Raw genomic sequence first — 23,307 nt, forward strand, 5'->3', positions numbered from 1 at the left:
CTTGGCAACAGCTCTGCAATGTGGAAGGGGGGCACAAAATTTTGGTGGTCAATAAATTGTCTCCACCCTATCCAGAGGAGCAAGCCCAGGTGAATGCGGGGCTTACCTCGTGTACCTCTCCCCTCTCAAGGATCACAGCTTGAGTTGGCTGCTGTCCGATTCCTTCAAACATTTGTTTTATATATTTTGTGTTGGATATCAGGTTGTCTATGACAGGAGGGTAATTCTGATCTATTCCATGATGGCTAGAACAGGAAGTACTACTTAACTTGGTTTTAACCTAGCATTTCTTAAACTTATTTGACCATGGAGCCCCTTTTCTTCATGTAACAATTACTAATAAAATACTTTGAAAAACATTTTTGCAAGGAAAAGAGTAAAGTTATACCACCTCCATTCCTTTACTTATCTCCCCAGGTTTTTGCTTTTGTTATTGTTTTGCTTTTGTTTTTATTTGTTGTAATTGCTTTGTTTTCTTGAGAAATTTGAGTTTAGCTCAGTATTGTTTAAGTGGTCGAGATAGTTGAAGTAGGCAAGACTAAAGGAAGTTGAAAAGCACCTGTACTTGATTACAGGACAAATGAACTAAGCGCAGTAGTCTGCATAGCTCTCCCACTTGGCAGAACAGAGAGGAAAGTTTTCGGTATCTGTCGCCTAGTACCTACTTGGTCTCTGGTTTCCTAGTTACTGTAGGAGCCACAGTTTATAATCTGCAAACAGAGAGTGTTCAGGAGGTTAAATGAGACACTATATGTAAAATAGCTAGCAAATAAGAAGGAACTTAATACATATACGGCTCCTCCCCTTCCTCATTCTCCTTTCTGTGTTCTCCTAGTTAGTAATGCACTAACCTAATTATAGTTAAGTTAGTTGTGCTATTCAGCTACAATGACAATTATATGAAAAGAGGTCAGGGAAAGGAAGTGGTAACTGTATAAGCTCCCAATTTACAAACCCTGAATTAAAATAAATACTGCACATAGATGGTTAGATTCCAGTGACTTACACCCTGCCATTCCTATTATTGATGACCCACAATTAGACTGACCATGAAGCTAATGACTTAAGCTTCAAGCCCTTCACTTGCATTGGTTCCTAGGAGTGCTGGGAGTTGATGAGAATTACAGAATGTTCTAGGTGGTGAGGGGGAAGCATTGCTGTGTAGACATTTCTGGTAAATTGCCTAAAGAGCTCTGAGAAAAAAGGGACTTGAAAAAAATTTTCTGGGAATTTGTTGTGATTTATTTTGTCATTCTAAATAAGTATTTACTTTTGTACCTAATTTTGTGTTTTGTACTTTTGATTTCCTTTTCTTAAAGAGGGTCCCACAAATTGTTTACATTTCAGACTTGAAACACACGGATCCACTCCTGCTCACACTTTTGGTGCCATCACGTGCTGCTACCCTGAAAATTCCCAGAGGTGCCCTGCTCAGAGCCCACTCCGATAGCTGGAGCTGCAGATGGCTTTCCTATCCCTCTCCTTCCCTGCTCCCCTAGAGCTCTCCTCATCACTGCTAGGATTAAGGGCCAGCTGCTTGAGCCCCTGCCAAGACAAAGTGTCTCTCCACATGCACTGGGGAGAATGATTAGGGCCCAAAGCTCAGGACCCAAAGTGTGCAAGGAATTAGGAGAGAGAAAAGTTCAAGAAAATGGGGCCCTTGGGACAGTACTTGAGCCTCAGGGCCACCCTTTTGGCTCATTGAGGGTTAGATTATACAGATACTCATGCTTTCATTAAATATATTTTTTGAGTACCCATTATGTGCCTGAGGGATTGCCCACCACCCTGACCTTTACTTGTATAATTTTTCAATGATAACATTTTTCCAGGGTACAAACTCTTTGAAATTCCTGAACCACAACCCTTTAGTCAGCTGGGTGGCTCCTGTATGGATTATATAGGAATTGGTTGAAGAAAGCCAAAGAAATATCTGTATTTTGTAGGATTTTTTTTTTCTAACAGTATTCATTTCATTCAAGCTCTACCTGCTCAAAGTAGTTCTGAACACAAGATGGGAAGACTGACCCATAGCAAAGAAGATGAAGAATAGTGTAGCCTCAGAAAGAAAACCTAAAGGCATGTGTGAGAAGAACGTGCTCAGTAGGAACCCAGAGTGAGGGCTTTGGAGGAGGGGCAGATACAATTTATAAAGCTTTGGAGAGACTAGAGTCAGCCTCTAGTCTGACTGATTTCAAGGTGTCAGAATAGCTTTTATAGGTCAACAGCGTTGTTCTAATGATTATCCAAGCTTCTCCTCATCCAGTGGGGAAGGCCCCAGTTTTACGGAATTACCTGCCCAGGCAGGAGGTTGGGTGTAAGAACTCTGAGCAGACTGCCCCTCCTCCCTGAAAGCAGCAGGCAGCAAAATAGGTCCGGAAATTCCTGAGCATTGGGAGGCCAGCACTAATGCAATTACCTGCAATAAAAGAAGAGGTCAGATAATAAGGGGCAAAGGTTTTTCCTTTTAAAGTAAAGAGCCCGGTAAACAAAACCAGCTGCCCCTGGACAACAAACTCTCCTCATTAAATGTTTTAAGAGGCTAATGGGCATAAGTGGCTAATTGGAGTACAATCCTGAAGACTAAATCTAGGGGCCTAGAGAAAAGGGGGAGGGGAATCAGGGTTAAAACCTGGCTGGCAGAGAAGAAAGGAGATGAGACCTGCCCCTGGCAGAAGATTCCTAACTGGCCAGAATGGAATTAAAATACGAGCGAGATGATTTCACCTGGAGTCTGTAATATTTCTGGCAGTATCTCTGCGATATGGGCTTGGGAATCTCAGCTGGGACAGTTTTAAGTTTATACGCTAGTGGAATAGGATCTGGAGTAAGTTTTTAAAATAACTAATTATGGGAAATTTTATGTGTATTTACTATGGAAAGTCTGCAAGGGTACAAGGCAAACTGTTAACAAAGTTTCTCTACGTGTTGGGTTTATCAAGATTTTTCATTTTCATATTTTAATTTTGTTTATGTGCATTTTCTAATTTGTCTATAATGAGCACTTGTTTCTTTTATAATCAACAGATAAAGGGAAAAATTTTAAATACAGTAAGTCCCCACCATACAAAAGAGTTCCATTCCAAGAGCATGTTCATAAGTCCAATTTGTTCGTAAGTCCAACAAAGTTAGACTAGGTACCCAACTAACCCAACTAACACAATCGGGTATAGAGTACTGTACTCTATACCTGTACTCTAAGGTTTATAATACGTTTCACACAAATAATACATAAAAAATAAACAAATACAAAAAATAAAGAAAACATTTTTAATCTTACGTATAATACCTTGAAAAGTACAGTAGTACAGTACAACAGCTGGCATACAGGGGCTGGCATCGAGTGAACAGGCAAGAAGAGTTACTGACTGGAGGAGGGAGAGGAGGTGGGAGATGGTAGAGCTGAAGGATTGTCAGCAATAGAAGACGGAGGGCAAGCTGCAATTTCACGTGAACTAACTTACGTGATTGGACAGGCGAATGCACAGTCATATCTTTGAAAGTTCGCAACTTGAAGGTTCATATGTAGGGGACTTACTGTAAGATGAAAGGTATTAAACTAGAAATAAAATTTAAAACTAAGAAGAGCAAGAGAGTTGGTGAATGAATTGGTAAGTAGTTCTGTTTACCTTGTATACTCTGCCATCTTTGCCACCTCCCCAGGTATGTGCTTGATATGACCTGCCAATCTAGAGGCCAGCCTAGGAAGGAATGATGGTTGCCAGTACTGAGCACAGGCTGTTTGTCCACACACAGAGGTTTCAAGCTCATTGCATTGGTAGTAATAGTTCACAGAGAGGTTATTTCTGCACAGCCTCTCCTGGCTTCAGCTTTTACTTGAACAGCTCAGCCACTTGTGGTGTGATCCTAGGAGATGCTGAAATTTCAAGAGAGCTTAGAGGAGGACTATGATTTACCTAAAATTATCAGTCTAAGTGTTTCTAGAGCCAACCATTCTGCCAGGGTTTATGTGGAAGATGCCAAAACACCTCTAATTGGCAAATTTCCTTCCTCTCTCTTTCCTTCCCTCAATCCTTCCTTTCCTCTCTGATTTGTTTGGTCTTCTGATGCCTTTATATCCATTACTAAACTAGTTAACTCTTCAAGAGAGACCAGTTGGTAGCTCAGAATCATCTTTATCTTCCCAGTGAAGAAGACAGAGGAAAGCAGAGAGAGTTGCCCCCAGGTCACTGGACAGTCTGGTGGAATCCAGTCCTACTTCCTCTTACCCAGTCTTGGTTAGAAATCACCATCTTTACCATTTTTAACAATTTATTCCTACCAAATGTCATCACAGGCTATCATGTCCAAATCTAAATGATGTATTGAGCCCTTTACTACAGGCAGCCACTATCAGAGAATCAAAGCTCTGTAACAGGCAGGAGTTTTTCAAATAACCACAGACTGTTGACATTGAATGTTTTCTTAGAAGCTTCACATTTACGAAGGGTAAGGGTAAGTGCAGCAAGCTAATTGTCCAGGGTTACCCATGAAAAAGGCTCAGGTATTTATCAACTCATACCTATGGTTAAATTATCCCCTCTCTTAAAAAGGAATACTAAATTCTGGAAGACCAAAGTTTTTATTTCCATAGTACAATATAAATGTGGGTTTATGTTTGCAAATAAAGTGGCTGAAACTTCACAGTATAATATGGGAATTCCTTTGGCATCCAAGTGTGAATCTGACTCAGACTGAAATTATTAAAAAGACACTGTGATGGCCAGGCTGGGGAAGGAAGGGACTCTTATTTGGGCCAAAGATAGAGGCAATGTCCAGGGCCGTATTTGAGAATTTTAGAGGGTCTCTGCCATATCTGTTAACTTCTCTGATTCTCTTAGAGAGCTCATCTACGGCCATGGCTCCATTCATTACTTACAAACTGAAGAAAACAACCGGGTGAACATTTTCTGTCTCAATTTTTCTCTGTGCTGACTTCTCACATCTCCAAGTACCTGTTGCATATTTTCTCTTTGATATTCTCTGGGTCTTTGGTATCTCAAACAGAATAATTTACCTCCTTTGACAAACCTAAAACCGAGTGTGACTAGCCTACGTGTCCTTGGCACCAATGTTCTCGAAGACATTCTCTCTCGAAGACATTCTCTCTCATTAGCTCGTGGTCATCATTGACTCCCTTCCTGTCTCTCTTATGCTGTACAGAAGCTTTATTTTATTAGTTCTTCACAGGCTCTCACTTTTACTTTTTCCATGATCTCCCTTACTTAGACCCAGATTTCTTCTTGCCTGCACTGTTAAGATAAGATAACCTTGTCACACTGGTTTCCTGCCTGGAGCTCTCCCTGCTCCAGTCTAATTCATAGCCCACAGGAATAGCCTGAGACCAACTGAGAATGATTGAATCCAGCTTGTTAGGTTAAAATTGGGGCCAAGAATAGGCTCTAAAAAGCTTAAACCAAAGTTTTTACTGGAATTCCTCCCCCACATGTCACATGAAGGAGGAATTGGACCATTCCCGGGTCCAAGAAAACAGCCATTGAGTGAACAGTAAGAGGGAGCCAATTTTAGACCCGTGGTAGAAGAGCCTTCCCTGGATCCGAGCTGTGGTACAGTGGAACAGTACTAGTAGTGTATGAGAGTGCGTCCCCTGTCCTAGATAATCACTTCTCAGGGATGTTGTCACAGGCTTACCTACTTCAGACCACATGACCACTAAGGTCTTTTCAAACTCCCAATTTTTGCAACATAATCACAGCCCTCTCCATCTCTCTCTCTCTCTCTCTCTCTGCCTCCCACCTATTGGAAATCCAGAGTCCGTTTTTGCTCCTCCATAATTCCCTAATTCCAAATCCTATGGTGGATGAACATACTGTCTTTCTCCAGACAGATGTTCCCCTGCTCACCCCATCCCATGGCTTTTCAGTTTAGGTTGCTGCCAGCTTGTGTACTTAAGTAACCTGGAGGGTAGTTTTGGTTATTGAATACCTTTTATGTGCCAGGTTCTGTGCCCAGAATTTCTTCTCATTTTTATCGGTACAGTAACCCTGTGAAAATACTGTAGGGTTGGGGTTCTTTTTAAACTGATTTTAAAGAAGGGGAAACCCAGTATCATATACGTAGTATGTGGCAAAGCTGGGACTGAACCAAGGTTTTCTAACTCCAAGTTTCGTGTACTTGAGAAAAGAGACCAAAGGAAGGAGGGGAGGAGTGAAGGTCCCTCAACCCTGGGCCATGGATTTTGTGGGATAGGAAGCATGTTCACGGGGAATCCTACATATTGAAAAAGTACATCTGGCACTTTTATCTCAATGAGCATTAAACTATATGTGTTGCCAGCAAAACTTATAAACTCTGCTGTTTAAAATAGTTACTGGGAGCTAACAAAGAAAAAAGAGGAAACTATAATATATTTGACTAGAACATAAAAGAACACTAATTACAGTACATTTTTATCATATGCGTAATCATCATGTAATATAGTACAAATGTTCATGTCCTTCAATGTGTGTTACATTAACATTTCATGAATTATTTTAAATTTGAACACTACAGTGTTTTAATATGCCTAGCTTTCAGGTAGTATACTATCTAATCACAACTTTAAAAAAATTGGAGGTGCTGACAGTGGAGCACTAATAGAAAGAGGTTTGTGAGGTAATGGACATGGACATTACCAGCTCTGTGTGTTGCACATAATGAATGTTTATTGGATCTAAGTCTAGTATCTGTACCAGGAATGAGGTGAAAGGTCATGTCATTGGTTTGTTTTATTCCCTAATATAAGTAACCACCCAGATTTTCAAAAGCATGTACCCTTTGATACAATCATCTCACTTTTAGAATTCTATACACACAGTCAGGCCCCTATTGTTTATGACCCCATCTTTGTGAGCTGAAAATTAGAGAAATCAGAAAAGAACTAAGAGTTGTTGAGTGCCTACTATATGCCAGACACTTGAGGTTTATCTGCTTTATCTTCAAACAATCCTGAGTAGTAGATATGTTACTTCTCTCTTAAGAATAAGAAAACTGAGGCCCATCAAGGCCAAGCATCTTGCCCAAGATCACATAGGTAGTAAATACCTGACCTGGAATTTGATCTCAGATATCTCTGGCTCCAAAACCCATACTCTTTCCAATATACAAATGATTTATTAAACATTGGATTCTGTGGAAATGTGTGAGGTGGTGAGGGAGGCCAAGGGGAAGGCTGAGTGGGAGGAACTCATCTCCCACCCTCACTTCAACCAGAGCACCTGGTTGAAAGTGCAATTACAAAAGAATTTTAACCATTCCTCTACATCACATATTAGTATGGGAATTTAACATTAAAAGGAATTTTTAGTACTAGAATTAGAATTATAGTTCTATAATACGTACTGAGAGGTTGGTGTCTTACTAAAAATGACATAATCTATCATTATCCATCAGCCAAGGAGACCTAAGTGGATTGGAAAAGGCACCCAGGAGTCATAAGCATTGATTTAAATTAAATCAATTTAATTTGGAATTTTGCAAAGATGAGTGTTGGGAGGTTTGAGTTAATGAAGGTCACCTAATCCTGGGCTTAGCCTTCAGAGTAAAGATTCACACAGAGTCCCCACAGAGCCAGATGGACCTGTTTTGGTTAAATGTTAACAATGTAGTATCGGCACAACTTGATGTTTCACTTAAGCTACCTAACAAAACTGGAGACACCACCACACTGATGTGTGCCAGACTTGTTGCTATTTTAGGAAAGGGCACCTGGACTTTAATCTGTCTGACTTATTTATTTGTTTATTCATTTATCCGTTCATTTATTCTGGAGGTGGAAGGAGGTTGACTACAAGGTATTTTGCCCAGGGAAGTGAACTGGAGATGAACTCTTTGAGACCTGCTCACTGCACTAAATCAGATTTTTGTGGTTGGTGTTTTCTTATTTAAAGGTGTAGAAACCTTTCAAAATGTTTGAGTAGTCTTTCAAACCTCTCACATACCTTTATTACTTTAAGGTGGGTGTAGGGATGGTTTGGGAGGGGTGTTAAATTACTTTCCCTAGGGGGGAAAACAACTAAGCTTTTCCCCATTACCCAATTGTGTTACAGATTCCTGTCAGTTCCTATAGAGCAATAAGTGCAGTTTCAATGGACAAAGGCTGAAAAAAATCACAATATTAGCCCACAAATGGAGGTGAAAATAAAGAGGATAAAAAGTATATTATTTGTTTGAAAAGTACCCAGGATCAAAACTTCTTAGAATGTAAGAGCCCAAGTGAACCCTGGGCTCTTTCCCCAGGCAACAGAGACCTGTGGCTAGAGAAATATATTTGTAGTCTCCTGCTCGAGATTTTCTCTGATTCTTATTTATTTTTATTCCAGTTGCTACATTGATGGCCGGGTGGTCAAGGTGATGGACTTCCTGAAAACTCGTCTGTTAGACACCCTCTCTGACCAGATTAGGAAAATTCAGAAAGTGAGTAAAAATCTCTGGGGAAGAAGAGGAGTGAGTTTGGGGGTAAGGCGAGGAAAATGTCACAGGGTTCCAGCTGGATGTTAGCACTGTGGGTAGAAAAATAGTGCAGTCTGGATTTGCATGGCCAAGAGGTACCTCTCACAGCTGATGATTGCCGTTTATTGCTTTTCAGATTAAGAAGGGTTTGAATGTACCATATCCAAGTTTAAAAGCTTCTCTATTTTAATAACAAACATTTTGTAACAGTTGGCTTCTAAATTGTGAGTTTCTTAAGGGAAGAATAGGTTTACTTTCTTTTCGCAGGAGTTTATTTTGGGTTAGTTTAAAGAGAGAATGATTACATTCATTCAGTGGAATTGTGGTCTGGGGTATTGGCAATTCTGAGCCACATTTACACTATTCCTAGGTGTCTTAGAATCAGCCAGGTAACATCTTACTTTTGTAGAGATGTTGGGGAAGATAAGATTAAATTAAGCAATTGCATGTAGGTCCTACTGGCATGACACCTGTGGTTAGTAGTCCTCAAACTTGAACACAATCAAAATCACCAGAGGTTGCTTGTGAAGTTTCCAGTCTCACTTCTGATGTTCTGATTTAGTATGTCTGGAATGGATCCCAGACATCTCTATTTTTAATAAGTTATCTGTCAAGTGATTCCACCCAATGCAGATCACGTTTTGAAATACACTAGATTAGTTAATTCTGAACTGTGAGGATGTTATGTCTACAATTTCCATCTGCCTCTACAAAATGGTGATATTTCATCTTTAGTTTCCTAGTCAGGTCCTTTTCCAGGGAATGAGGACCTTTTGAACATTCAGCTTTCTTTTGAGCAAATTAAACACATCTTTGCAGAAAAATAGCAACAGGTAGGCCCCCATTAATACGGGATGAATGAGGGGAGTTCCCTGGTGGTCCAGTGGTTAGGACTGCATGCTTTCACTGCCAAGGGCATGGGTTCAATCCCCGGTCCGGGAACTAAGATCCTGCAAGCCGTGAGGTGTGGCCAAAAACACAAAATATATATGGGATGAATGAATAAATGAATGGGCAAATAAATGAATGGCTCATTATAAAATTAGTTGTGAAAAAAAACTATTTGGAGCAATCATAGAAAAGCACTTTTGATTGCTAAAGGGGAGGTCTGTACACTTTTCTGTATTCATACCAATGCCATACTCGGATTACAAAATAGCTTTTTGAGTCTTTAGAGGCTGGGAGGCCTCAGGACTTCTGAATTTCTACATCCCAGTCTGATCCCTCTGGGGATCAGGTGCACTGACCAGCACCCTTACCTGTCACTGTCTCCTACTAGGCAAAGTCTAGGAGAACTAAATGATTTGAAATATCTCTGTCAGTCCCTTTGACATTCACTTAGTTTTTAATATTTAAATATTTAATATTTACTGAGCTTTTAGCAAGTACCAGGCAAAGTGCCAGGTGCTGAGGATACAAAATGTAATAAGACATGGTCTCTGCCCTCAAGGAACTCACAGTTTTAAGGTTTAATACTTACTTCGAGCAGGTTGAAAAACATATTACCTAATGGAGTAGAATGTCAGCCTGTTGAACACTACAGTTTTCTAAGCACATTATGCTAATCCAATATTAGTTATTGGTCTCTAAAAAGAGGGGAGGAAATTTCTTTCATTCATTCATTCTTTCATTCAGTAGATATTTATTGAGTGTTTACTGTGTTCCAGGCACTATACTAAGTTTCTGTATTACAACAGTGTACAAGACAACAAGTCCTTATATTTTTGGCTTTTCCAGTTTTGAGCCTAATGATCTGATCAAAGGATTGTCATTGGAAGTAAAATGATTCAGTGGTATCATGGCACTGTGAGTGAAGGTTCTGTGTTCATGTAATTCTTTAAGTAGAATAGGTAGCTCTAGGTCAAAGCCAAGACAAGTGGATTAGGAGTTAGGTTCTTCCCTTTCTCCCCACTACCCAGTACTCTCCACCACCGCATACACCTTCACCATCACAGAATGTTCAGAGACTGAAATAAGTGGCTAAACTCACCTCCTGAATTGGCCAGGCAAGGCCAAAGAAACTTAGAGTAAAGGGCTCAAACCCTGTGCTCAATTGAAATTCAGACCTTTAAAAACATGTTTGCTGGACTTGGAAGGGGAGAGCTAAGTGCGGTTGCAGGGAGAAGCAGTGGAGTCCCCAAGAGAAATAACCTGTATCCAGAAGGCACCTGGCAGGGGACGGCTAGAATTAGCAGTAGGACCTGGAGTCACCTTTTGGCTGTTGCAAATACAACATGCTCAGAGGTCCCCTCAGGCTTATGTTCCTGTTCCGGTAATGTCTTGCTGTGCAACAAATTACCCCAAAACTTAGTGGCTTTAAACAATCATCTATTATGACTATGAATTCTGTGGGTCAGGAATTCCCATAAGGATAACTTGTCCTTGCTCCATTAGCTTCAGCTGGAAAACTCAAAGACTGGGGTAATTCAAAGGCTGGCGACTGGAATCATCAGAAGGCTCGTTCACTCATGTGTCTGGCAGTTAGTTGATGTCAGTTGTCAGCTAGTACCTCTGTGGGGCTGATAACCGGAATGCCTCTTTGTGTAGCCTGGGCTTCCTCCCAAGGTCTTAAAGTCAGATGCCCAAGAGAGAGAGCCAGGTGGAAGCTCTATCACCTTTTCTATCTACCCTCAGAAGTCATAGGGCATCACTTCAACCACAGGCTATACATTGAGACAGTCACCAAGACCCATAGGGATGTAAGACAAGAGGAAATAAACTTCTCTGGATGGGGGAGTGGCAAGGTTCTGGAAGGGCATATAAGACCAGAAATATTTTTTCAGTCATTTTTGGAGAATACTGTCTGCCAAAGTTCCATGCTCCTTGTTTCATTTAGTAGCTCATTCAGTTATTTCTCTGACTGGTTTTCTTTTTCCAATTCTCTTTTGCAAAGCTCTTGCCAGATATTGCCTTAAACGGGTATCTGCTAGGGGTGTTGCTGGATCACAGATTCCTTGAGGTTTGATTCATGGGCTAGACCTTCTATTGGCTACAGCAGCCTGGACCCAGTTGTTAGGGCCTCGAGGATGAGAGTCTCTACCACAGCCCAGGATATGCCAGGTACTGGCCTGACTTAGGGAGATGAGGGCTGGGAGACCAGAGAAGGGTCACCAAGATTTTCCAGTTGAAAAGTTACTTTGGCTGTTCCTGAAGTCCCCTGTGGATGGGTGGGGGTTTGGGGAATTAGATTCCAGGGTACAAACTGGGGCAGAGTGATCAAACTTCTTTCTTTCGAGCCCCCAAAACCAGTTTGGAGATGGACCAAGTAAGATTTTAATATGTATATACCTGGAACTCTCATCCAAAAACTAGAAATGGAATCTTTGTTTCTTTTCTATTTTGAGAAGTTCAGAGAAGTCCTAATGACCTCTCCTTAGGTCCACAGTAATGGAAAAAAGGGCAGATTTCCCACCAAAGCAGATTCATGTGAGATTGGTTAGATAAACCAGTGGTGAGGCTGTTTGAAGAAGAGATACGATACAGAATTTGAAGTCTAGTGGCTTGGGTTGTATGACCTTGGGCCATTCACGTAACTTCTCTGATTTTGTTTCTTCATCTGTAAAATGAGGATGCTAAAAATACAGTCAGCCCTCTGTATCTGTATCCATGTGTTCTGCATCTGTGGATTCAACCAACCACAGATTGAAAATATTCAAGAAAAAAATTTTCAGAAGGTTCCAAAAAGCAAAACTTGAATTTGCCATGTACCGGCAACTGTTTACATAGCACTTACATTGTATTAGGTAGTATAAGTAATCTAGAGATGATTTAAAGTACATGGAAGGATGTGCATTGGTTATAATACAAACACCATACCATTTTATATATGGAACTTGAGCAACTGCAGATTTTGATATCCACAATTTTTCCTGGAACTAGTACTCGACAGATAGGGACCACTGTACTATCCTCCTTCCCTCTTAGGGAGATTAGGAAGGTCACATGAGGCCCTGTTTTGTTAATTGCTAGTGAATGCTAGTTCTTATTGCTATTATTATTGTTGTTTCAGTTATTGTGGTTATTTTTAATAATAATTTATGTAACTGGAGAAGCTTCATGTTACCTTTATCCTCAACTTGTTCTTTGCTTTTTTCCTCTTTCCTCTTTCTTTGAACCCTGGAGAATATGATAGGTGATATTTTTGGCACCTGAAAGGCAGTGCTAAAAACAGTTGTGGTTTCCAAATTTGGACTGCCACTTAAGAATTTTCAGTTTTCTGAGCAGTGGGTGAATTCTGGTTTTGTGAGAATCTACATGATGCATTTGAAAGCCTAACAGAGACAATGTTTGGACAACCCACTCCTTTGGATGATCCACACACTCTCTCCCTTCCATTAGAATGAGGATAATCATCTGTACTTTGGGAGATGAGTCGAGGGAAAGAGTTGAGAATCTCTCAATGCAGGCAAGAGTCAGACGGGAAAGTGAGAGATGTTCAGGATACAGTGCAGATGGTAGAGCGTGGATAGCTGGGCTGACTCCAAAACAATAACATAAGAACCAAGATGAACCACTTCGGCTTAAGTCACTTGGACTCTATGATTTGTGTCTTCATCTCCTAGAGGAATCAGAGGAGGAAATAACACTTCTTGATATTATTTTCAGCAATTCAATAGGCACAGGAAGGAGTTGGTGAAATCCCAGTCATAAGGGAAGTATTTCCAGAAGTACTGTCCTTATGATTGCATTTTGAATACTAACTAAACTGAACAGTTGGCTTCCCTAATATTTGAAAATTTCCTTCCTTCCTCCCTTCCTTCTTTCTTCCCTTCCTTCCTTCATTTATCAACTGTTTATAACATTCTTGTATCTTCCAGACTCCTGAGGATAAAATGAAAAGCAAGACTGATGTGGTGGTTATCCTCAAAGACCTTATGGTCTAATGGGAAAATAGTTAATGAAGCAAGCAACGATAGTAAGATGCAATGATTCCTATAACAGGGGATGTTTAGGGTGCTACAGGAGCCCATGGTGAGATGTATCTACCTTAGTTTGTAAAGGAAGGGAAATTGGGCAAGTCTTCCCAGAGGAAGTGACATTTAGGCTAATTCTGAAAGGATAGACACCTTCTAATTTATACAGTTCTTCTTAGGGTGTGATCAGAGGACTCCTGGTGGTAGATGTATATGGTGGAGGGAATGGTTTACATGATTTATAATATGATCATGATCATTCTTTTGTTAATATCATCATTGCTTATGATTGCTTATAATACTTAATAAAGATTAATTCTTTTGAAATCTCAATAAATGCAGTAACATTATACCCCTTTTTCCAATATATCCTAGTTGCAGTATCATGGAAGTAGGTAAGGCAGAGGAATATTTAATCCTTTGGAAGTAACAAATAGATTAAAAGGGAAACTTTTTTCTCAGCCAACTGCTGGTTTACCTACTTATTATATCAAAGTATATCAAAGGGGAAGAGGGTAAAAGAATAACAGTTATTCTTGAGGATCATAGAATAACTGGATGCACAACTAAAGGAAAATGAGGACAATGACAATGTTAACCTTCTCTAATGAAGAAAACTGGAAAATGAAAATACATTAGTAGGGTAAGAACAGTAGTGTCACTACTGGAAAAAAATCACTGTTTCATTGATTGATTCATTCATTCACTCATTCATTCATTCATTCATTCAATAATGTTGATGGCTTATTTCAATGTGCCAGTGCCTACCATGGTGCCTGTCACTTGGCAGGTGCTCAATCAATATTGGAGGGAGGCAGTTAGGGAGTGGAAGGTGAATGAGCAGAGTAAAATAGTGGGAGAAATGTAAAAGAAGCAAAGTAATGTCTATGTCTCAATCACATTTGGATCTGCTATCTCGGCTGTTCACATGCAAAAGAATCTAGTCTGCTACTAACTTTGTAACATACTGTTGAATAGATAGATATTGATTTAGGCAACCAAAAATGGGCTATGCCTATATGTAGGCACAGTAGGAGAGTATCTTCTGGGTATATGCTTAAGGGTGAAAGAAAGTTCTCTTTGTGGCTCAAAGTAACATTTCAGTCAGTTTGCTAATGCCAGATATTTCATTTTAGAAAAATAATTTTTCATTCTACATTAGGGGGAGGATGCAGAATGTAAATAACTTGAGAAGAGGCAAACTACACTGATTTAAAGTCACACTAAGGTGTTAATATCAAATAATCCTTTCCCAAGAGCAGGCTTTTTTCTTTGCAATAATTTTAGTTTACTTAAAAAAAATTTTTTTAATTGAAGTATAATTGAATTACCATGTTGTGTTAATTACTGCTGTACAGCAAAGTGACTCAGTTATACATATTTGTGCATTCTTTTTCATATTCTTTTCTATTATGGTTTATCACAGGATATTGAATATAGTTCCCTGTGCTATACAGTAGGACCTTGTTGTTTATCCATTCTATATATACCAGTTTGCATCTGCTAATCCCAAATTCCCAACCCAACCCTCTCCCACCCACCTCCCCCTTGACAACCACCAGTCTATTCTCTATGTCCATGTTTCTGCTTCTGTTTCATAGATAGGTTCATTTGTGTCATATTTTAGATTCCACATATAAGTGATATCATATGGTATTTGTCCTTTCCAAGAGCAGGTTTTGATGGAGGGGAAGAGAAACACAGGGCAAAGAAATACTTAAGAGAGTCGGAGGACCCTAAACACAAACTGTGCCACAGTAATACCTTAGGTGACATCCAGGTGTGAGTCTAAGTTTTATGGGGCTGGAAGCTTATACAATGGGGACCTCTTTAAGAAAAAGAAAAGAAAACAAGTTTGCATGTTTTAGAAATATATCTGACCATATTAACACATTATCAGGGCCCTTCCCAGGACATTAGTAGAGGCCTGTGAAAATGGGGAGCTGGAAGTTGATGAGCTTCCCAGTAAATTAGCCTCTGTGACTCAACTTGGCTATCTGAAAATGGGAGAATATGTCCCAAGGGAAACTTTGGCTCTTCTCTTTCAGATATAAGACGCTGATTATAAATAGGGGAATCTATCTGGAAAGGTATGTTTACCACAAAAGAGCTCCAAAGTTTTGGTCAGTGTCATTCCAAGAACCACATTTCCTTGATTCTTAAACACAAACAATTATAAAATGTAGCATCAATTTAATAATAGCTGAGGGGAGAGAGTAAACAGCTGGCAAGTTTCTTTTGAGGAAAAAATTCTGATTTCAAAACCATTAAAATGTGGAAAATGCATCATCAACTGACAGAAATATAGTAATTGTATCACCTTTTAGGCTACAAATGCCATCTATTGAGTGCATCATATATTACTAACCCATTGAAGAAACCAGTAATTTTTTTCAAGGCCACACTTGCTAAGTAGTAAAATTAGAACTCCTAACTCCAGGGCCCACATGCTATCCAATACACCGTTCTGAATCTCCCATGCTTGTTAACCATTAATTTTGTAGCCCATGGAATATTTATATTCCTGACCATCCAGGATTAGGAAACTTTTTTAAAAAGAAGAATACTGAATGTTCCTAGTGAAAGAATATCAAATTGACCTCTTGGCCAGTTGATATAATCTGGGGTGGGTGTCCTAGAAGTGAAAGCTGAATGAAAGTTGGGTGCCACAATCTTAGGTGATATCTAATATTATCACAATATTGGATTGTGGAAGCGGACAAGGATTTTCAGGGAGTGATTTGCATTCATTCATTGGACTCCATTCATACGTTTCATGTGCACATGTATAGTGAGGTCCTGCTGTGTGGAAGGCAATGACCATATGAAGGACATATTGGGGGAAGGGCCCTGAGAACAAACTGCTACTTGGGGCAAAAATCTTCTTCAGGAGGAAAAGGCAGCTTGGGGTGACCTTCTAACATTTCCACATGGAAGTGGGGAGATTACAGGGTTTGTCTTGAGCGAAAGGAAATTGCCTCTGAGGCTGGTGGAGCCTATGACTCGTCGGTAGGTAGACAGTAAGCCTGAGGGGTTGGTTAGTCATAGAAGAGGACTGGAGAAGGGAAGAAGAGTGTTTTCTGTGCAGGTAGCTGCTGTCCAGTCTTTCCCTCCACCAGCACTTATCCTTGAACATAGTCATTGCTTTGGGACTGTGAAACTTTCTTCCTCATTTTCTTGCATATGGTCATAATTTCCTTGCCTCCCCAGTGACTTTCTTTTTTGTGTATTTTCTTATGTTAATTTTATGTTTAGTTGCAATTACACTCGATTGCTTTTCTGCAGTTTGAGATAACAAGAGCAGAGAATACAATTTTAAATCCTAAAAATGACACAGAAACAGAAGCCACAAATTAAAAATTGATCTGATACCAAAAGAAAATGGGCAAATATGGCACTCTGGAACAGGAAGATGATAAAAAGAAATTTTACAGAAAAAATTAATGAAACTGACAGGAAGTACATTAGACAGAAGAAATAAATCAGGAAGAATGTGATGAGATATTGGAATGGCTGAGCTCAGAATAGCTTGGCTTGTCTAACCTGAGAAGGACATATTAAATATGGAGGCAGTTTAGTGAACCAGAAGCTTCTAGGTCTCCTCAAACAGGAAAATTCAATTAGAAAGTGAACAGAGTCCCGAAATGGAACTGTGAGGATTTGATGTTTGCTCTTATGGTTTTGAGGGAATTAGTTATCTTCTCTGATATCTACTCAGCATTTCCATTGGTAAAATATTACCTCTCTCACTTATTAACAAGTAAACTACTTCATTGTCTCATTATTTAACAAGTTTTTAATAAACAAAGTGGCTGACAAGCATTTTATAGGGCATGCAAAATGGAAAAAAATGTGGCTTTCTCAAGCTGCTTATGGTGTAGGAGGGTTGGGCAAACAGAAAATTACAACTCAGTATAATAAGGTCAAGGATAGTGATAGGTTCCAAGAACTTTGGAGGCCAGAGAAGAGAATTAATTTTCTGAAGTTTTGAGAAAAGTTTCACAGAGGAGGTAACATTTAAAATAAGCCTTGAAAAAGAAAAAAAAATCAGACAACATGGATGAGGAGTGAGTAAGGGAGAAAGTGATCAGCAAAAACCTAAAAGAAAATCATGTAGTTGAAAAATGGTGAGTCCATTTTGTGTGGTGAACCTCAGATCTTGTGGGGACGGAGAGGAGAAAAGGTAGCCAAGGGGTAGTTATGAAAGGTCTTAGATACCAAGTAAAGGAGTTGGTATCATATCCCATGGATCAGTGTTTATCACCACGATTTCACCATGTTTAACATGCTCCCATGGACAAGTGGATAAAATAGACTATGGGGCTGTGTGTAGTTTACTGGCTCCTTTGCTTTTTTTTCCATGTTAAGGAAACATTTCATAAATCTGGCGAATGAAAAGAATGTTACTGTGATAACATTGAATCTACTTTCTTTTATTTTTAAGTAAATCATTTCCCAAATCACTGCTTTCAATATTATCTGAAACAAGCACTCATAGCACATCTGCCAGCTAGTCGCACAGACCACTCTGTGAGCACATCATTGAGTTCTGCTGCTGGTAATGGAAAGCCACAGAGGTTCTGAAGCTAGGGAGAAACTTGTCAAGTTAACAGACAGCAGTGCTGTAGAGGATAGTCTTGAGAAGGATACACTTTCAGGAAGACCAAGGGAGAAATGATAAGGTCCGGAACTCAGGAAGGGACAGTGAGTGAGAAAGGAGAGGGCAGAATGGAATGATCCTGTCCTCTTCTAATATAGTAGGTAGCTTAGAGTCAAAAACACACAAGAAGGATGGAAAGAAAAATTGGAACATTACTGAGCTCTCACCTGGACCTCTTATAAATACAATAAGGAACAAAGAGGCAGGGGCACCCCCAAGAAGAGCTATGTGCATGGGTAAGGTTTAAGAAGCTCCCTAAAGCTATTCAGCTCCTTTTAACCAGTGACATAGGGGACCACTTCTGGCTGCTTAAAGAGCTACTGCTCTTCCTGAAGTCCTGGGGGAAGTTGATTTCCAACTACATGAGATGCTGGAATTAATGGACTCCAGCGTCTTTTGGAGGGTGGGCCTCTTGCCAGGGCTGATTAGCCCCGCTGGCCTGTCCACTATTCCTGTTTTATTGCTTCCTTTCTCATTAAGGAAGGTGCTGGGTTTGGATAACCATAAACAACATGTCTGCTGCTACAAGGCTACCATCGCTTGCACAGTGAAACCAGGCTCTCAGGATTCTTTTTTAAACAGATCACAGATTGAGAGAAACAGGAAAAGGAAGCCCAGGTTTGAAAATATGCCACAAAAATGGTTATTTTCCTATTTTTACTGTTTTCTTTTCTTTTTTTTTTTTTTAAACATCTTTATTGAAGTATAATTGCCTTACAATGGTGTGTTAGCTTCTGCTTTATAACAAAGTGAATCAGTTATACATATACAATATGTTCCCATTTCTCTTCCCTCATGCATCTCCCTCCCTCCCACCCTCCCCATCCCACCCCTCTAGGTGGTCACAAAGCACCGAGCTGATCTCCCTGTGCTATGCGGCTGCTTCCCACTAGTTATCTATTTTACATTTGGTAGTGTATATATGTCCATGACACTCTCTTACCCTGTCACATCTCACCCCACCCCCTCCCCATATCCTCAAGTCCATTCTCTAGTAGGTCTGTGTCTTTATTCCTGTCTTGCCACTAGGTTCTTCATGGCCTTTTTTTTTTTTTTTTTTTTCCCCTTAGATTCCGTATATATGTGTTAGCATACTGTATTTGTTTTTCTCTTTCTGACTTACTTCACTCTGTATGACAGACTCTAACTCCATCCACCTCATTACAAATACCTCCATTTCATTTCTTTTTATGGCTGAGTAATATTCCATTGTATATATGTGCCACATCTTCTTTATCCATTCATCTGTCGATGGACATTTAGGTTGCTTCCATGTCCTGGCTATTGTAAATAGAGCTGCAATGAACATTTTGGTACATGACTCTTTTTGACCTATGGTTTTCTCAGGGTATATGCCCAGTATTGGGATTGCTGGGTCGTATGGTAGTTCTATTTGTAGTTTTTTAAGGAACCTCCATACTGTTCTCCATAGTGGCTGTATCAATTTACATTCCCACCAACAGTGCAAGAGTGTTCCCTTTCCTCCACACCCTCCCCAGCATTTATTGTTTCTAGATTTTTTGATGATGGCCATTCTGACCGGTGTGAGATGATATCTCATTGTAGTTTTGATTTGCATTTCTCTAATGATTAATGATGTTGAGCATTCTTTCATGTGTCTGTAGGCCATCTGTATATCTTCTTTGGAGAAATGTCTATTTAGGTCTTCTGCCCATTTTTGGATTGGGTTGTTCGTTTTTTTGTTATTGAGCTGCATGAGCTGCTTGCAAATCTTGGAGATTAATCCTTTGTCAGTTGCTTCATTTGCCAATATTTTCTCCCATTCTGATGGTTGTCTTTTGGTCTTGTTTATGGTTTCCTTTGCTGTGCAAAAGCTTTTAAGTTTCATTAGGTCCCATTTGTTTATTTGTGTTCTTATTTCCATTTCTCTGGGAGCTGGGTCAAAAAGAATCTTGCTGTGATGTATGTCATAGAGTGTTCTGCCTATGTTTTCCTCTAAGAGTTTGATAGTGTCTGGCCTTACACTTAGGTCTTAATCCACTTTGAGTTTATTTTTGTGCATGGTGTCAGGGAGTGTTCTAATTTCATACTTTTACATGTACCTGTCCAATTTTCCCAGCACCACTTATTGAAGAGGCTGTCTTTTCTCCACTGTATATGCTTGCCTCCTTTATCAAAGATAAGGTGACCATATGTGTGTGGGTTTATCTCTGGGCTTTCTATCCTGTTCCATTGATCTATATTTCTGTTTTTGTGCCAGTACCAAACTGTCTTGATTACTGAAGCTTTGTAATATAGTCTGAAGTCAGGGAGCCTGATTCCCCCAGCTCCATTTTTCGTTCTCAAGATTGCTTTGGCTATTCGGGGTCTTTTGTGTTTCCATACAAATTGTGAAATTTTTTGTTCTAGTTCTGTGAAAAATGCCATTGGTAGTTTGATAGGGATTGCATTGAATCTGTAGATTGCTTTGGGTAGTAGAGTCATTTTCACAATGTTGATTCTTCCAATCCAGGAACATGGTATATCTCTCCATCTATTTGTATCATCTTTAATTTCTTTCATCAGTGTCTTATAATTTTCTGCATACAGGTCTTTTGTCTCCTTAGGTAGGTTTATTCCTAGATATTTTATTCTTTTTGTTGCAATGGTAAATGGGAGTGTTTTCTTAATTTCACTTTCAGATTTTTTGTCATTAGTGTATAGAAATGCAAGAGATTTCTGTGCATTAATTTTGTATCCTGCTACTTTACCAAATTCATTGATTAGCTCTAGGAGTTTTCTGGTAGCATCTTTAGGATTCTCTATGTATAATATCATGTCATCTGCAAATAGTGACAGCTTTACTTCTTCTTTTCCGATTTGGATTCCTTTTATTTCTTTGTCTTCTCTGATTGCTGTGGCTAACACTTCCAAAACTATGTTGAATAATAGTGGTGAGAGTGGGCAACCTTGTCTTGTTCCTGATCTTAGTGGAAATGGTTTCAGTTTTTCACCATTGAGGACAATGTTGGCTGTGGGTTTGTCATATATGGCCTTTATTATGTTGAGGAAAGTTCCCTCTATGCCTACTTTCTGCAGGGCTTTTATCATAAATGGGTGTTGAATTTTGTCGAAAGCTTTCTCTGCATCTATTGAGATGATCATATGGTTTTTCTCCTTCAATTTGTTAATATGGTGTATCACATTGATTGATTTGCGTATATTGAAGAATCCTTGCATTCCTGGGATAAACCCCACTTGATCATGGTGTATGATCCTTTTAATGTGCTGTTGGATTCTGTTTGCTAGTATTTTGTTGAGGATTTTTGCATCTATGTTCATCAGTGATATTGGCCTGTAGTTTTCTTTCTTTGTGACATCTTTGTCTGGTTTTGGTATCAGGGTGATGGTGGCCTCGTAGAATGAGTTTGGGAGTGTTCCTCCCTCTGCAATATTTTGGAAGAGTTTGAGAAGGATAGGTGTTAGCTCTTCTCTAAATGTTTGATAGAATTCACCTGTGAAGCCATCTGGTTCTGGGCTTTTGTTTGTTGGAAGGTTTTTAATCACAGTTTCAATTTCAGTGCTTGTGATTTGTCTGTTCATATTTTCTATTTCTTCCTGGTTCAGTCTCGGTAGTTTGTGCATTTCTAAGAATCTGTCCATTTCTTCCAGGTTGTCCATTTTATTGGCATAGAGTTGCTTGTAGTAATCTCTCATGATCTTTTGTATTTCTGCAGTGTCAGTGGTTACTTCTCCTTTTTCATTTCTAATTCTATTGATCTGAGTCTTCTCCCTTTTTCTCTTGATGAGTCTGGCTAATGGTTTATCAATTTTGTTTATCTTCTCAAAGAACCAGCTTTTAGTTTCATTGATTTTTGCTATTGTTTCCTTCATTTCTTTTTCATTTATTTCTGACCTGATCTTTATAATTTCTTTCCTTCTGCTGGCTTTGGGGTTTTTTTGTTCTTCTTTCTCTAATTGCTTTAGGTGCAAGGTTAGGTTGTTTATTCGAGATGTTTCCTGTTTCTTGAGGTAGGCTTGTATTGCTATAAACTTCCCTCTTAGCACTGCTTTTGCTGCGTCCCATAGGTTTTGGGTCGTCATATCTCCATTGTCATTTGTTTCTAGGTATTTTTTGATTTCCCCTTTGATTTCTTCAGTGATCACTTCGTTATTAAGTAATGTATTGTGTAGCCTCCATGTGTTTGTATTTTTTACAGATCTTTTCCTGTAATTGATATCTAGTCTCATAGCGTTGTGGTCGGAAAAGATACTTCATACGATTTCAATTTTCTTAAATTTACCAAGGCTTGATTTGTGACCCAAGATATGATCTATCCTGGAGAATGTTCCATGAGCACTTGAGAAAAATGTGTATTCTGTTGTTTTTGGGTGGAATGTCCTATAAATATCAATTAAGTCCATATTGTTTAATGTATCATTTAAAGCTTGTGTTTCCTTATTTATTTTCATTTTGGATGATCTGTCCATTGGTGAGAGTGGGGTGTTAAAGTCCCCTACTATGATTGTGTTGCTGTCGATTTCCCCTTTTATGGCTGTTAGTATTTGCCTTATGTATTGAGGTGCTCCTATGTTGGGTGCATAAATATTTACAATTGTTATACCTTCCTCTTGGATCGATCCCTTGATCATTATATAGTGTCCTTCTTTGTCTCTTGTAATAGTCTTTATTTTAAAGTCTATTTTGTCTGATATGAGAATTGCTACTCCAGCTTTCTTTTGATTTCCATTTGCATGGAATATCTTTTTCCATCCCCTGACTTTCAGTCTGTATGTGTCTCTAGGTCTGAAGTGGGTCTCTTGTAGACAGCATATATATGGGTCTTGTTTTTGTATCCATTCAGCCAGCCTGTGTCTTTTGGTGGGAGCATTTAATCCATTTACATTCAAGGTAATTATCGATATGTATGTTCCTATTCCCATTTTCTTAAATGTTTTGGGTTTGTTATTGTAGGTGTTTTCCTTCTCTTGTGTTTCTTGCCTAGAGAAGTTCCTTTAGCATTTGTTGTAAAGCTGGTTTGGTGGTGCTGAACTCTCTCAGCTTTTGCTTGTCTGTAAAGGTTTTAATTTCTCCATCGAATCTGAATGAGATCCTTGCTGGGTAGAGTAATCTTGGTTGTACGTTTTTCTCCCTCATCACTTTAAGTATATCCTGCCACTCCCTTCTGGCTTGCAGAGTTTCTGCTGAAAGATCAGATGTTAACCTTATGGGGATTCCCTTGTGTGTTATTTGTTGTTTTTCTCTTGCTGCCTTTAATATGTTTTCCTTATATTTAATTTTTGACAGTTTGATTAATATGTGTCTTGGCGTGTTTCTCCTTG

At 39.3% G+C, this 23,307-nt stretch overlaps 1 protein-coding gene across 3 annotated transcripts in view; it reads left to right on the forward strand.

Annotated features, from left to right (window-relative positions):
• The window catches only part of HPSE2 (heparanase 2 (inactive)), a 626,127-nt gene that overhangs the window by 446,629 nt on the left and 156,191 nt on the right, over nt 1–23,307 (forward strand). For all 3 annotated transcript variants that reach the window (XM_036829640.1, XM_036829641.1, XM_036829642.1), the window contains one exon: nt 8,322–8,415. In XM_036829640.1, coding sequence (XP_036685535.1) covers nt 8,322–8,415 — 94 coding nt within the window. The remainder of the gene's footprint in view (nt 1–8,321; nt 8,416–23,307) is intronic.

This window comes from Balaenoptera musculus, chromosome 16, assembly GCF_009873245.2.
Source record: "Balaenoptera musculus isolate JJ_BM4_2016_0621 chromosome 16, mBalMus1.pri.v3, whole genome shotgun sequence".
Lineage (NCBI taxonomy): Eukaryota > Metazoa > Chordata > Mammalia > Artiodactyla > Balaenopteridae > Balaenoptera > Balaenoptera musculus.